A 15,215-nucleotide genomic window follows, 5' to 3' on the forward strand; every position below is an offset into this window, starting at 1 on the left:
TCTTGCTTGTTCATCAGTGTTTGTGTGAATGAATCAGAGGACAGAGGCTTAAGACTGTGCTTTATTGGGTTGAAGTCTTTATAGTGGATGGGAATGGTTAGATCAAGAAAGAGTCGTATATGGTAGACCTTTATTGACATTTTAGTTATTCAGGGGTTTCCGCTCAGTTGAAAACCCGAATATGAGGTGTCGCGGTTTCGCGAGCTGCTACCATGGATTTTGCTCATGAGTAGTAAGCTTCAAGCCATGCTTGACTATTAAGTGCTGTGGAATCTCATCGATACTATTCTGCATAATACGTTTTTTGGCCCGATATACTTTAACAGTGAAGTGGTTTAAAGCAGCCATAATTTATGCCACCTGTCCTGTGTGGTCTACCAGGTATGTGCCACAAATTGAGTAAGTTCTACTTCTCGTAACTATAGGTTGCCAAACTTGCTCATGAGTCGACCTGCTGAGACTCGGTAAGACTCGAAGCCAAGTGTCTGAATCTGAGTGAGTCCGACTGAGTAATACATTGGCGAGTTTCAGTTCAAGTGAATCCTATTGAGAAAGATTTTAGTGAGTCCGAGCGAGTCCGGTTGAGGGAAACATTGGCGAGTCTGAGTTCGAGTAAGCGCAAAATATATACTAGGGATCGAGAAAGGCAGCGGCGGCTGCAAAAAGGCACCAAAGTGATGGACGGCTTACGCAAACGACTTGATTGTAAATCTCGGAAGTTTTAACACTTTGTTTCAGCGAGAATTTCCGTCTGTGGACTTCGGACGTTCATGTCGTGTCTGCGACTGTCTATAGTTCAACTCGAACCTCTACACTGATTCTCTGTGTAGAAACCTTGAAACAACCCTCACCCTCTATCGAAGGCTAGGCAACAATCTAGAAGCTATGAGATTAGTCCTCAGCATCTTCTGATTTCATTATGTGAAGCCTTGTATGACAGCGGAAGCTAAGCCACTGTTTCTTTTTTTTAAGGGGTGAAGTTCCTCAGGGCCTAGCCTCGGCAGTGTTCGTCAGGCTTCACAAAACCAAAACTGAACACCTGCTTAATGAAAAACGAAGACATCTGTGTAAAAAGCAGACTTTTATGTGCGCATCAGTTGAGTACAGTCGACTCCCGTTAATACGGAGTTCACGGGAACCGCAAAAAACTTCGAATTAAACGAACTTCGAATTAAGCAAAAAGCACTAAAAACGGCACTTTTATTAGTTTAAAAGCGCGACAGTTTTGAGGAAAAATAGTCTGTCATCTTCTTCTGCTTGCCGAATCTGGCTGCGGCTAGCAAGTTTTGTAAGGAATACACGTGTCGAAGTGCTTCTTCGGCGTTTGTTCTCCAACAAAAAACCCCTGCGCAAGAGCAAGACCCGCAGCTACATCGGCAGCCCTCGGTGGTGGCTCATTTCCGATGTCGTCGTCATCATCGTCATTTTCAGGAATGCAGTCATGGGGCCGAACCATCTGCACGATTTTGCTGTCCGTTAGTGGACCGCATGTTTCGACGTTGCTGTCCACAGCGACATACTCGTCAAAACGGCCGTCACCGAGAGCGGCGCGAAAGCTACCGTCGTCGAGCTCATTTGTTTGCACTTCCACTGGCGCACAACGAGAAGCATCCCCCGAGTTTTTTATGAAACCACAGGCCCGGAAACAATTGGCCATGGTTTCTTCTTTCACGCGGGTCCAAGCTCGCGCTAGCATGTTGATGGCACTAAGCAAACTCACCTCGTATTGCGACGAGTTGTCCATGCACAAAAGCATGCGCTCGACGAGATGCTGCCTATACAATACCTTCACATTTTTTATTATGCCCTGGTCCATGGGCTGCAACACGGACGTCGTGTTTGCAGGCAGGTACACAAGACGGATGGCACTCAAGGCAGGTACGTTCATGTGGGCACTACATTGGTCCACAAGGAACAACACCTTACGACTTGATTGTGCGAACTTGCCGAAGAGTTTTTGGTGATCCAGTCCTTAAATATATCGGATGTCATCCACGCCTTTCTGTTCGAGGCATAATCCACAGGAAGCGTCTTCACGCCTTTAAAGCACCTAGGCTTAGCAGCCTTCCCAATCACAAGCAGGCGACACCGTTCTGTGCCAGTCATGTTCGCCGCGACTAGCACTGACACTCTCTCTTTGCTTCTTTTGCCTCCAGAACAGTCGTCGTCTTTAAATGTCGGGGTCTTGTCCGGTAGCAGCCGATAAAGAAGCGCAGTCTCGTCTGCATTAAAAATGTCTGCCGGCTGGTATTCTTCGAGGTACTCGCGAAGCTTGCCCGCTTTCCATGTCAGGCACGTTTCCTCATTGACTGACGCCTTCTCCCCACACACGCTCTTAAAAATCGAGTCGTGGCGATGTTTGAAACGCGTAAGCCACCCATCCGAAGCAGCGAAGTCGTTGGTGCCCAACATTTCGGCAAGCGATGACGCTTTTGCCGTGACGACTTCAGCACTGAGAGGAAGTTTGTTGTTTCGTGCCTCTCTGATCCAAATCAGCAGTGCTTCCTCCAACTCGAGGTAGGCGCCGGTGCGCATCCGCTTTCGCGATGTCTTGAATTTTTCACTTTCAAACGCATCCAATATTGAGCGCTTATTCTTTATGAAAGTCGACAGCGTGTTAGGCTTAATGCCGTACTTTCTTGCAATGTCTTGTTTGGCGGTGCCTCCCTGGTCAACTTCCTTCAAGACTTCGACTTTCGTCGCTAGGTCTAGCGTTCGGTAAGGGCCACGAGTTGCCATTATCAAACGTACGTCACCACCACAACACTCAAAATCGGAAGCGCGGAAACACGTGTGGAATCAACCCAGCGCGCGGGTGACGAGGTGACACACTCGAGTCTCGACAAAAGTCAACTAAAGAGTCAGTCGATGCCGCCGATGCGATTCGCCAGCGTTAAAAAGATTGCCGCTTCAAGATCTGTGGCGCTGCGGACAGTAGTGATGGCGAAGACACCAGCGCGGTCCGGCAGATGTTTTGGCATATGAAAAGTTCCTCATTTTACTGTAAAATTACGGTCGCGACGAGACTGTCAATTGAAAAAACTTCTAATTAACTAATATTATGGGTTTTTAACTTCGAATTATCGAGCATTTTTTTCTATACGATTGCATGCAAAACTGATGGGACCACTTGCTCATTTATAATTAACGGAAACTTCCAATTAAGCGACTTTGAATTACCGGGAGTCGACTGTATATGACAGCACAATACAGGATCACCTGCACCGTGTGTCCGTCCACCTGTCGGTCCTTTATACCAGTCAGCGACTTCAACGTAGACATTATGGTCCTAGGTTCTTAGCTTCACCAGCTTGTCATTTAATTCATAAAGGTGCATGGACTTCTTCTTCGGGCTGCGCCTTTTTTTTTTTCCCAGCTAGTGCTACTCTTAAACAACCTTATTGGTTAATACAATATTTGCATAATACGTTTTATTTCCCAATTCTCGGGAAAGACGTATCACAAGATCACATTGTACATGGTAGGCTTGTACAAATATTCAAGCGCTTCGAATAATATTCGAATAAATATTAGAGTATTCGGTCTCACTTTGGTTCGAATGAAGTTATTGAAAATTTTAAAGTACTCTTTAAAAATGTCTGCTAAGGAAGAGCGCTTGCAAGGATTGTGTCAGCCAACATAAATTTGTGACTCAGGTGGCATTTTGTTGCTTAAAAGAAAACCAGATGTGCGTTTTGCATGCAGTGTTATGACATACACTTTGAAATTTGTTTCAAATATGTTCTATGCTATATTATCTATTCAAATTTTATAGATAAGTCTTGTGTCCACCTAAATCTACACGACAAGTTATCTAGCTTTCAAAGTTCTTTGTCAATCCTCCTTTAATTAGAATGTACCTCCTGCTGTTTGACTTTAAGCATTCTGAGCTATTCACGTGTTGTGTGTCACTTGTGTTCTCACCCTGTGGTGGCTGCATTTTCGATGGAGGCAGAAATGCTGTAGTCCCGTGTGCTTAGATTTCGGTGCACGTTAAAAAAAACCCCAGGTGGCGGAATTCCCGAAGCCCTCCACTACAGTGTCTATGTCAGGATTTATCTCAGGAGCGCTTGCGAAGGGTCGGATTAAGAGAGAGAGAGACGCGAGTCCGCGGTAACACAGCAAAACCATTTTAATATTAAACAAAATGGGAAACAGTAATCTGACACTCGGAATTCGCTCCCAAAAAGAAACATGTACGCACACAATAATTGGCTACCGTAACTGACACTGATCGAAGTCAAGTTCTGTCCCAAGCTTTAATCTCTTCCTAGCCAAAATGGCACCTCGGTGGCTACTCTCATGTGCTCCCGCAATAGTAGAACATTCTTGCTGTTCCGATGCCACTTCCGGAACTATGACGAAGTGGCACCGCCTCGCCGTTGTTGTCGGCGCGCTTGACGATCCACTTGACATCCGCTTGACGATCCACTTGTCTTCATTGCCGGTGTCCCGGTCTTATTCGTCATCTTCGGCCCGCTTGGTCAAACCCAGTTTTTCTATGGCCTCATTGATACTCTCTCTGCTGACTGGTTTGGGCCGTATTCGTTCTGGCTCGAACTCAAAAAGCTGCAGTCCCCCCAGGAGCTGCTGTGCAAGGTTGTGTCAAGTCCCGGCAGCCTCACTCGTTACCTCCGAGGTCGGTGGCCATTTCCCTGGCCTCTTACGTCAACATTTTCAGAACCGGACAGCTACTGCTTTCGTCGCTGTAGCGACGCTGACCTTCCTGACCTTCGCAGTTCGAAGCTCCACAGCACAGTGACAGTTTATCCTGCGCGAATTTTCCATCGCAGCTAGGATCGCGTGCCACGAGCCTTTTTCTGACCAATCTCGTACGTGAATATGGGCCGCCTGCCCACCATCGGTGTCTCGCAGTTTCAGAGCCCAGCACGTGCCTCGTGCGCTCTCTCATAACGACAGTCTCATAATCATATGGTGGTTTGCGACATTGAAACCCATATATCTATCAATCAGTGCCTTTTTGCTGTGCTAATATGCTTGCTCACAGTGCGTACATTCAAGTTTACTTAGGAATGTCTGCGCAGCAAGGTATCCAAGTGCCTGCATTGCCTGTTATTGTGCCCAGATGCCAATTGGTGCAGCATGTATTTCTTTATGTGAGTGTGCTGATTGCACTGGTGCTTTTTTTTTTTTCTGCAACCGACATGCTCTTGAATCCGTTTCGCTTAGGTAGGTGGAAGTGAATGTCTGTGCAGCACATTTAAATTGCTGCCTATATAAAGTGCGTGTTGTGCTTACCAATAGTAATACATCTCGCACATTGCCAACAACGTAGTTGAGATCGATATTAGCAGGATTGTTGAACATAAGTTGTACTCGCCCATTTGTCAGTGGCCACTTTTTTTTCTTTATGCAACCCTGCGATTTACAGGCCAGTGTTGTACATGTTCCTCTACTAGAGGAATGAAAGCCTGTTCCTTGTCTCTTCACAAATTTGAAACAAGTTCTCGTTACAAGTTCCAGTATTGTGAAAGGAACACATTCTGGCTACGCTGAAAACATCAAAATGCTAAACACATCATTTAGGCTCAAAACATTGCTACGCTGTTACATTTGCTGTTTAAATTAAGATATGGTGTCACACAATCTCTAGGTAAAATAAAGTGAGCTATTCAATGCTCACATTGAATGACCTATATTACCGTATTTTCACGCGTATAACCCGCACCAAAAACCCAAAAAATTCAGTGGCAAAGTGGAGGTGCGGATAATACGCGTGGTTTTTTCTATAGTGCTCCTTCACAGCAATGCATGTTGTGCTGTGAAGCCCTTTAACAGTGTAGCGAAGCCTACGAAGGCGGTTTCCGCAAATTCGTGTTGCTCCGCAAGTAACACGGCAGCTTGCGGACGATTTTGGTTTCACTTGCTTGCATCGTTGAAGCGTTTAGAAAAACATTTGGGGAGAGACAATTCGATTGTTCAGTGTAAAATCTCACTGTCGCACCACAAGTCTATTTTTTGGACGTTTGCGGCCGCTCAGTGACCCTCCACATGTCCCTACGTCACGGACGCCATGTTTACTTTTGGAAAGGGCTTGCCGAAAAGGTGGTACTGTCTAAGAAAGTTCCATAATAAATAAAGTAAGTTCCGTAATAAATAAAGTAGTATTTATTTCATCAAGGCAAATGAGATAATATAGTGCCTACAGAAATATTATAGTAAATTAATGTACTATTTTTTGACGCGGTAGCAGGCATGCATTTTGGTTCTGTTGTTTCCAGGATGCTGTTACAGTGTACTAGAAAGGGTAGTGCTGTCAAGTCGCCGAGTGTGAGCGCTCTTTACCCCGCTGATACTGCTAGTTCTCCACATCTCGACCCGTTCGCCAAGCCTAAGTCGATCTGTTCTGTCACCATAAGTAGCGTACGGCGGTAGGCCTTCACGGCACAGCAAAAGCTTAAGATCATCGCCGTCGCCGAGGAATTTGGAAATCGCGAAGCGGGAAGACGGCAAAATGCGATTCATGGAATCAATGCACTGTGGAGAAAGAAGAAAGAGAGCCTACAAGCCGCGCACCGCAACCGTAGGTCATTTCGTGGCCCCAAGACCGGTGCCTACCCTGAGCTGGAGGCGGAGCTTGTAGTGTTCATTGAAGATGTTAGAAGCAGAGGTCACGCCGTATCGACCGAGATGGCCCAAGTGGAAGCGCGGCGACTTTCGAGGGAGCTAGGCCTACCTCACGAGTTCCGTGCGAGCCGCGGATGGCTGCACTGCTTTATGAAGCCGCAAGGGCTCTCAATCAGACGGCGGACTACAATATGTCAACGCTTGCCGGCTTTTTATGAGGAGAAGCTGCTCAAGTAGCAGAGATATGTAATTGGCCTGCGAAAGCAGCACAATTACATTTTCTCGCAAATTGGCAATGCGGATGAAACTCCTGTTTATTTTGAAATGCCGTTGGACACAACGATTGAGAAGACGGGCAGCAGTTCGGTGAGCGTGCTGACCGGCGGGAACACGAAAATGCGCATCACAGTCTTGCTTTGTGCCCTCGCCGACGGCACGCAACTGCGATCGTACGTCATCTTAAAAAGGAAAACTCTACCAAAGGTTCATTTGCCTGCCGGTGTGGTGGTGCGCGCACACGAGAACGCGTGGATGAACAGTGACTTGTTCGTAGACTGGATCAAGACGGTATGGGAGAAGAGGCCCGGTGCGATGCTCACAAAGAGGTCCATGCTCGTTCTTGACTCGTTCCACGGCCACATAACTGAGGAAGTGAAGGACCGCCTTTCACGCAACGGCACCAACTTAGTTGTTATACCCGGTGGAATGACGTCAATGTTGCAGCCTCTAGATGTGTCGCTTAACAAGCCCTTCAAAGTGCATGTCAAGCGCTATTACGCCGAGTGGATGGCCGAAGGCTGCTACGACTTGACGCCGACAGGACGAGTCCGAGGACGAGTCCGAAGGCCTGATATTGTCCTATTCTGCAAGTGGATTGTCGAGGCATGGAAGGCCATTCCAGGTGAGATGGTGCGAAAAAGTTTCAAGAAATGCTGCATCACAAACAACTTGGATGGAACCGAAGTTGACCTTGTGCATAATAGTGAGGACTGCGCCTCAAGTGATAGCTCTAGCGAGAGCAGCGACAGTGAGTGAATTGTGACTGGCCTTGCAGACAGCGTATTCTGCTTGCTAAATAAAGCTTTTTCTGTCTACATATGTGCTATGTTGCTTGAGCAGTAGCTTTTGTACAGTTTTTCCTGTATATCAAATGTGCGGGCAATACGCGAGGATTTTTTTCTTTCTCGGTGAGCTGAAAGTGGGGGTGCGGATTATATGCAGGGGCTGGTTATACATGCGAAAATACGGTATACAAACTTTAACATTGCAGGTAGCAATTAATGGAGATTAAAAAAAAAAAGAAATGCGTTAAACTGAATATTCTTTTTTTTTTTTTTTTGAGAGCAGATGACATACTCCACATGTGTCTAACTTCAATTCTGGTGCTTGGATATTACAAGTGAAATACCGTACTTATTCAAATATAAGGCGAGGTTTTTTTCCAAAATGCGTAGTCTCAAAGTCATACCCCGCCTTATATTCGAAGCTCAGTATACCAATATGCCGATTTTGGTGACAGTTTTGGTTTCCACTGTTCAACCATTTTCAAGCTTTCAAAAGAGCCCGACAACACTGTTGGAAATATAACAAAGAGATTCCAGAATAACAGGCATAAAATTTTACACAAACACAGGTTGCAAATAGTAAACACTGAGTTTCGGTCGCTGCAAGGTTATTGAATAGCTCGCGATACAGCAGAGGCCATGGCAGCGGACGCCTTCGACCGTGTGAACATGCTGAGCCAGCAGTAGCCGCTCCAAGCCAGTAGTAGCCGCAGCCACAAAGCTTGTAAACAAGCCGGGACACCATTTTGCATTTTTTGTTGGAGTGCTGGAGTCCCTGCTGCGAGATTTTCTTTCTCAGTGCTTGTTTCTTATTTATGCGACCAGCGCAATGGCGAGTCGTCGTTGCCACTACGTGCAGCCTTCAAGAGGAAAGTCGTAGCAGAGGCGGAAGCCACTGGAAACTGCGCGGCGGGTCGGAAGTTCGACGTTCTGGAAAACAACGTGCGTCGTTGGCGCAAACAGAAGATGGCGCTCTTAGCATGCGCCGCTGCGAGGAAGGCTTTCCGTGGCCCGCGAGAGAGAGTGTTTCCCGAAGTGGAAAAAGTGCTGACGGACTCTGTCAAAGAGAGAAGATGCCGCGATTTGGCCGTTACTGCTGGCATCGTGCAGATGAAGACGTGCATGCCGCTTCTGAAGTCTGACATTTTTACGACTTGCTGCGACTATTGTGAAAATACGGTATAGCTATGGTGGCTAGAGGAGGAGGTGTCGGCATCGGTCCGTCGGTGATGCAGCATTTTTTTCATGACGCGTCGCCAACGGCATCACTGTTTTAATGGTGGTGTCAATGCAACAGCGCATCTGTCGGGCGAGATTGCCAACAACACCGGCACTCGCCGTATATGAGCATGACAGTGAATTTGGGTGTGAAGAAACGTGACGTGTTTATCGCTCACTAACAATGCTACATACGTTTATCTGCAGCGAAAAACTCTACATACATCTCTCGCTCCCCAAAAAATGGACATTTATTTCGCAAAAGACGTGACAGGCGTTTTTCGTTTTAGTGGACAGCAAGCTCTAACAGCGCTTGGTGACTAGGCAATTTGAAAACGCAGGTTTTCCGCGGAGCACCATTGGTATTTCATTGAAATGCTGGCAGCGGTGTGTGGGCTGGCAATTCTTTGCAAATAACAAAAACCAGATGACCAGTCCGATGCGCCCACAAGCGTCTTCATGTCTTTTTGTCTCATGTGGTGGCCACCCACACTCCTGCATGATGTGCCTCATACATATGAGAGTCTGTTAAATACTATAAAACATTTACAAAGCAGTAATGAGTCATCGTTTCCCAGATTTCTAATGGTGTACAGTCGAACTCCACTACAACGAACGACGCCTCAACGAAATTTTCGGTACAACCAAAAATTCACGATTCGCCGTTGGCATTCTATCGTAATCAATGCATAAATATTGTCGTCACAACAAACACTTTTTCTTCTGCCATCCGGCTTCAACGAAATTCGACGATGAAATTCCAGGCTCAGATATTTATTGCTATACAGTAAACACAGTCTTTAACATTTTGATGCATTTTCAGAACTTCAAGATATGTCGACGAAGTCTAAAACATGCGTTGGCACCACCAGAAACCGTTGCTGTTCAGCAAGCATGGGCGCCCCCATGGGATTGCAATAAGACTGCTCTGCTTTTGCTACTGACTTGCTTTTGAGCCGAAGACTATCCAAAGCTGAAGCTCAGTCTCTCAGTTCATGGTTTTTTTACGCAGCTTAGCGGAACAATGCCTTTTTCGATGCCAATGCATGTAATTTCGATCACGCTTGCCCATTGTGGTAGCAGAGCAGCTGTTCGTCTACATTATCAACAAAATCGGTTAGCTGCGAGTGGTGGATGATAAGAATGACATAGAATAAGGCAAAAGTCACCGCTCCGCCATACCCTGCTTTCATCTCGGCATTGTCGGATACACTTTGACGGCGGACAGTTGCTGGTGTCAACGTGTTAATGCAGCTGTTTGGTTCGTCCACGAAAGCGATTGTAGGCCTTGTTTCAGCGTGCTTTTCACTAAGGCCTCACGATGCATGGGCGAGAGTCACGTCGTGACGCTGCTGAGAAGCCCCGCCGCGGTGGTCTAGTGGCTAAGGTACTCGGTTGCGTGATCGAATTCCAGCTGCGGTGGATGCATTTCGAATAGAGGCGGAAATGTTGTAGGTCCGCGTGCTCAGATTTGGCTGCACATTAAAGAACCCCAGGCGGTCGAAATTTTCAGAGCCCTCCTCTATGCCGTCTTTCATAATCTTATGGTGGTTTTGGGACGTTAAACCTCACATATCAATCAATCAATCAATGCCGCTGGAAAAGAATAGGAACAGTGGACACTTTTTGAATTTTGAGAATAAACGTTTTTTTTGTTTTGCTAGCTCAGATCAGCTATAATTTTTGGATTTCTCTAATTGTTCTACAAGAAAATTTTTGCTTTAACGAACTTTTTTCCACATCCCGTCAGTTTTTGTTGTAGCGGGGTTTGACTGTTGTAGTGTTCCTTCATCCCTCTCAAAAGTAACTGGTCCAGATGTTTTCTATTAGAGCATGACACCAGGCATTGCGAGTAAAGACATGCTGTTTACATAGCAAAAAGTGATGGCAAGGCAGTGAATTGCCTATGTTTCTGGTTATTGCCATAGTACTACGAAAACATTGATTTGAGATAGGTTGCCCGAAAAAATAATTCATGCGGAGAGATTTAGTTGCATGTACAATAGACACTCAGTTAATGGAAGTCCGTGAAATGAAACTGCTGCTTAAATGGAACAATTGCCTCTGATATGATTCATTTTGTGCTTGTATTCTGCACCCCTGTTCATCTTTCAGTAAATGGAACTTATATTAAATAGAACACATTGAAACATGTGGAGTTGCACTTGCAAATGTCCTGAGGCAAGTGCGACACAATCGTTCTGAGCCCGAGCCATTTCAACCTTTTCTATGACTAGTAGCGTCCTCCAGTCGACACGGGCACCAACACCTACGTAACAATATTTTCCCGGTACCTTCAGGTTTCATTTAATGAAAGTCCACTGTATTTCTTTTGTCCTGTGTTGTTGGTCACAGGGACTAAATGCACAGACTGGCAGTTCTAAGTAAACCTCTACTTGAAAGGGTGGCAGATTTAGCATGTTGTCAGAGCATGATGTTTACGGGTCTTGCCTGAACTCAGAATTAATAGAGGAGGAGAATCAAGCTGTTGAAGACAATAAGGTGAGCACTCACCTTGTTGTGTTTAGCTGCTTTTATTTATATTTCAGTTTTCTTTTACTCACTTTAGGTTGTGCTGAGATACTCAGTCTGCTTATGGTCGTGGGGCCGAAATAGACGTTATGTATTACTTGGAAGGGGTGTGTTACCATATGGCATCACCTGCATTGACATACTCATTGATAGCCAGCCCCATTTTAAACTTCTTTCGACCCTTTGGCGACAGCACCTGTAAAAATTGATGTGAATCTTATCTGTGGTCGTTGCTGTGTGCACACACTTTTCCAGAGAGTCCTCCAGGATAAGATCACAGAGCTGAAAGGCCTCTGCGAAAAAGAGCAGCAGCTATTGGAGAGTTGGCGTGAGAAAGGCATTCACGTGCCGACAGTTGTGGCTTGCAACGGTATGCAGCAGCCCAGAGACTCGAGTAGCCAATCTTCTTGGCAGCGTGAAGATGATGCTCTGACGTCAGCCACACGCATCCTGTCTTCGTCTATGTGGAACAGACACAGCTTCAAGATCTCTTCTATGCGCTCTGACCGCAGTTTCAATCAGCTGGCACCTACTGTTACAGAAGGGTAAGTAAATGGTGTTCCTTCTTGCCAGATTTTAGGGGTCGTCACCTCAGGCTCACTGGCATCTAGGGGTCGCTGGCGTCGTCACGAGCGTCTTTATTTTTCTGTGACCAAGTGACACGATAATGAAGGTGCCCCTGTGATTTTGGCCAGTGGCATTTCTCGATTTTGATATATAGGACCTGTGGGGAGTGTCACAATTCATACGTTTGTAGAACTCTGTATTGTACACTGCCGGCCACTGTTAGCGTGAATGCGCAAGTGCGTGGCCGCGCTCTGCGAAGTGCCACTGCCATTAGCGTGGCTGCGCATCGAAGCAAACCAATGCAGGCGCAGCAGTGCCTGCAGGCGTGGCTTCGCATCATCTGCTACAATGCTCGCTGTCTTGGGCGCATCAAGCTTGCGGTGCCGTGAAACAAGCATTGCTTACAATGTGACGCATTTCCTACAGCCAGAACAGCCCTTAGATTTAGTGTCACAACTTGTAGACCACCAGATTACGAACGTTAGTGAAGTGCACTTCGCAATAGAAATACTTGAGAAAAATACAGTTTCATTGCTATGAATTGGAGGTAATAGATAGGTATTTTGAGTAGGAAAGGGCAACAAACTCCATGTTTTTTAAGAATACTTCACAAGGCAGCGCTAGCGTAGACATTTGCGTGTTGGCTCTTACGAGTATGGTGAGCAAGAGAATTTTGCGTGCATTTTTAGAGGGAGCGTATTGAGAGTTAGTCATTGGCCATTGTTTTACGGTCTTGATCGCAGGCATGTGATGGCGTGAGTGATATCATCCGATAATATATAAAACTGTTTACTTTAACACGTATGCAAATCAGTTGCATTAAAATTATTGATCTTTACAACTCACTGAAAAAAAATGTTCATTTCCGTGTTTTATAGACACCTTTTTCTCATGTGAACAATGAAACGACACATTGGAGCTTTATAAAAAAGAATAGATAGAAAATTCGTTCAAGAACACTAATGGCCAAGAATTTTTATGCTAAAACAAAATTAGGCTATCTGACACCGCACATACTCGAACTGCTTGTTGATGTAGCAGCATGAATTTGAGCAAAATCTTGGGTCTGCTTTTATACGGTGCCAAATTAGCACGGATCACAGCTTTGTGATAAATTTGATCTTAAGTGCTTTTTTGCTTCAGTAATGGGTGGCGTCTCCGGTAGCATAAATGACAGCCCTCATCCTGCCTGGCCGAGAGCTGTACAGGATGCGCAAAAGCTGCGGTTGGCTTTACAGCGGTCCACAGTGCATCCCGCGAAAGTTGAGAGAGCTGCCGGAGTAACATTAACATTTCCATTGTACCCACACATTCTAAATAATATTGAGGTGTAAAGATTGTGCACGCCACTCAAGAATTTACACATACCGAGACTCCAGTATTGCTCCAACTATTCATGACTTGTGAATGGGGGAGTTTATGAACTGCAAAATAATGTTGCCGCCAGGGTAGGACCCGTTCAGAGGGTATTGTAACATGACGTCGTCCTGGACTGAGCAGCACATGTCAGCGGTGAACTTGTTCTCTATCCTAGCTATGGTTCTCCAGCCGGTTGGTGGGAGTGCACCCTATAGGCACTCAAAAACAAACGACCACTGGCTGCTGCTACAAGCTGGGTGAATTCAGGCATATGTCCAAAGGAAAAAGAATGTTTCTTGGGGAGCTTAGCTTTTTTATACAAACAAAAATACGGAATTGCGCACCTTTTTGGACATCCTGATATGCATGAACACACTTAGTAAAAGTTTTGAAATTCTAAGAATTGTATTTCAACTTTTGGAGCACGAAATTCTGTGTGCCTTCATCTACGAGCTTTCAACACCATTTTTCACGATGGTAGGTGTTGGAGTAATGTGCAGAATTGAGTTTTGGGCGAAGATAAAATCTTGAAATGCAATTTCATAAAAGCAGTGGTTGTAATGTCGTACTCCATGCTTACTTCCCAAAACAATGATTGTCCTGGCTGTGAAAACATGGCATTTCAAAATTTAGTGATATTTAATATTAATAGATCCTAAATAAACTAAATATTGGATATTGTACGTTTAAGCAGTGTACATGACCATGATGGCATACGAAATTTTGATCTAAACGTACTACATACAAATTTCTCGGCTCATGTGAGCTGCTTCTCACCAGCAGTTGTTAGAGTTCCACACGCGCTGCTTTTGGTCCCACCTTATGGTGAATGTCCACTCGTCGGCTAAGACAGCATTTTGCTACTCGTCAGTGAAGTGCTCATGTTCTTGGGCAAACACTAGGCGCCTTTCTTTGTTGACCACCGTCACTCTCTATCTTTGGACGGCTCTCCTGTTTTTGAGGCCCCTGAATACAGGCAACGTTTCACTGTTGTATTCGATGCATGCCACTGACTGCCTCGCAATTCGCTTAAGTTCTCTGATGGTCGATGCAGCAAAGCCATTTGCCGGATCGAATGCCCCATGGCCATGTTGGCTGCATTTCGGTGAAAGTGACATGCTGCAGGCCCGTGTACTTAGGTTCAGGTGCCTTTCAAAGAACACACGATGAAGAAAATTCCCGGGCACTCTACGACGACATCTCTCATAATCATATTGTTACAGGACGCTTGGGGACGTAAACCCTATACATTATTGCATCAAGTGCAAGTGTGATACCAGCGTAAGGCCACCTTACAAATTTCCATGGTCAACTAGGTACCTTGCAAAAATGAGACTACAAGCATCCGTTACGCATACTGCGATATCATGAATATAAGGGAAGCAGTCGCTTTGCGATTGCAACGATACATCGGGACGTGAAAGTGCACCCATTTGTTTGCATTTTTTTCTTTTCATTTTACAGCAAATGAGATTAGGCTTTATTAGTATTTTGGGTACAACTTCACAGTCTTTCTCCTCTTGCCGCAAGAGAACCATGAAAATGAAGTAATTTATTTTCATATACAGTGCCGGATAGCTTGAAAATCTGAGAAAAAGCCATAAGTACTCGTTAACTTCAGCAGTTCTAAAAATGACATATGCGCGTGTATGCGAAGGGACAGTTGTATTTTAGTCAATAAAATGAAGATGGCTTTTGGCACGTCTTTAAAATGGTAAACTAAAGTTGCATGGGCTGCAGAAAATACGTGACATTGTAAGCAAAGTTGTTTCACGGCAGTGCATGCTCGGTGTGCCGAATAGCGCAATCATTGTAGCAGACGATGCGAAGCCACGCCTGCAGGCACTGCCACGCCTCCGTAGCTGTGTTTCAATGAATGGCCGCGCT

The 15,215-nt window shown here is 45.5% G+C and overlaps 1 protein-coding gene across 1 annotated transcript in view; it reads left to right on the top strand.

The window, feature by feature from the left end:
- Positions 1–15,215, top strand: part of ssp6 (PDZ domain-containing short spindle 6) — a 36,278-nt gene that overhangs the window by 15,492 nt on the left and 5,571 nt on the right. Inside the window, exon 5 of the mRNA XM_037412254.2 lies at positions 11,658–11,947. Within this exon, the coding sequence (XP_037268151.2) occupies positions 11,658–11,947 (290 nt within the window). The remainder of the gene's footprint in view (positions 1–11,657; positions 11,948–15,215) is intronic.

Source organism: Rhipicephalus microplus, chromosome 1 (assembly GCF_043290135.1).
Source record: "Rhipicephalus microplus isolate Deutch F79 chromosome 1, USDA_Rmic, whole genome shotgun sequence".
Taxonomy (NCBI): domain Eukaryota; kingdom Metazoa; phylum Arthropoda; class Arachnida; order Ixodida; family Ixodidae; genus Rhipicephalus; species Rhipicephalus microplus.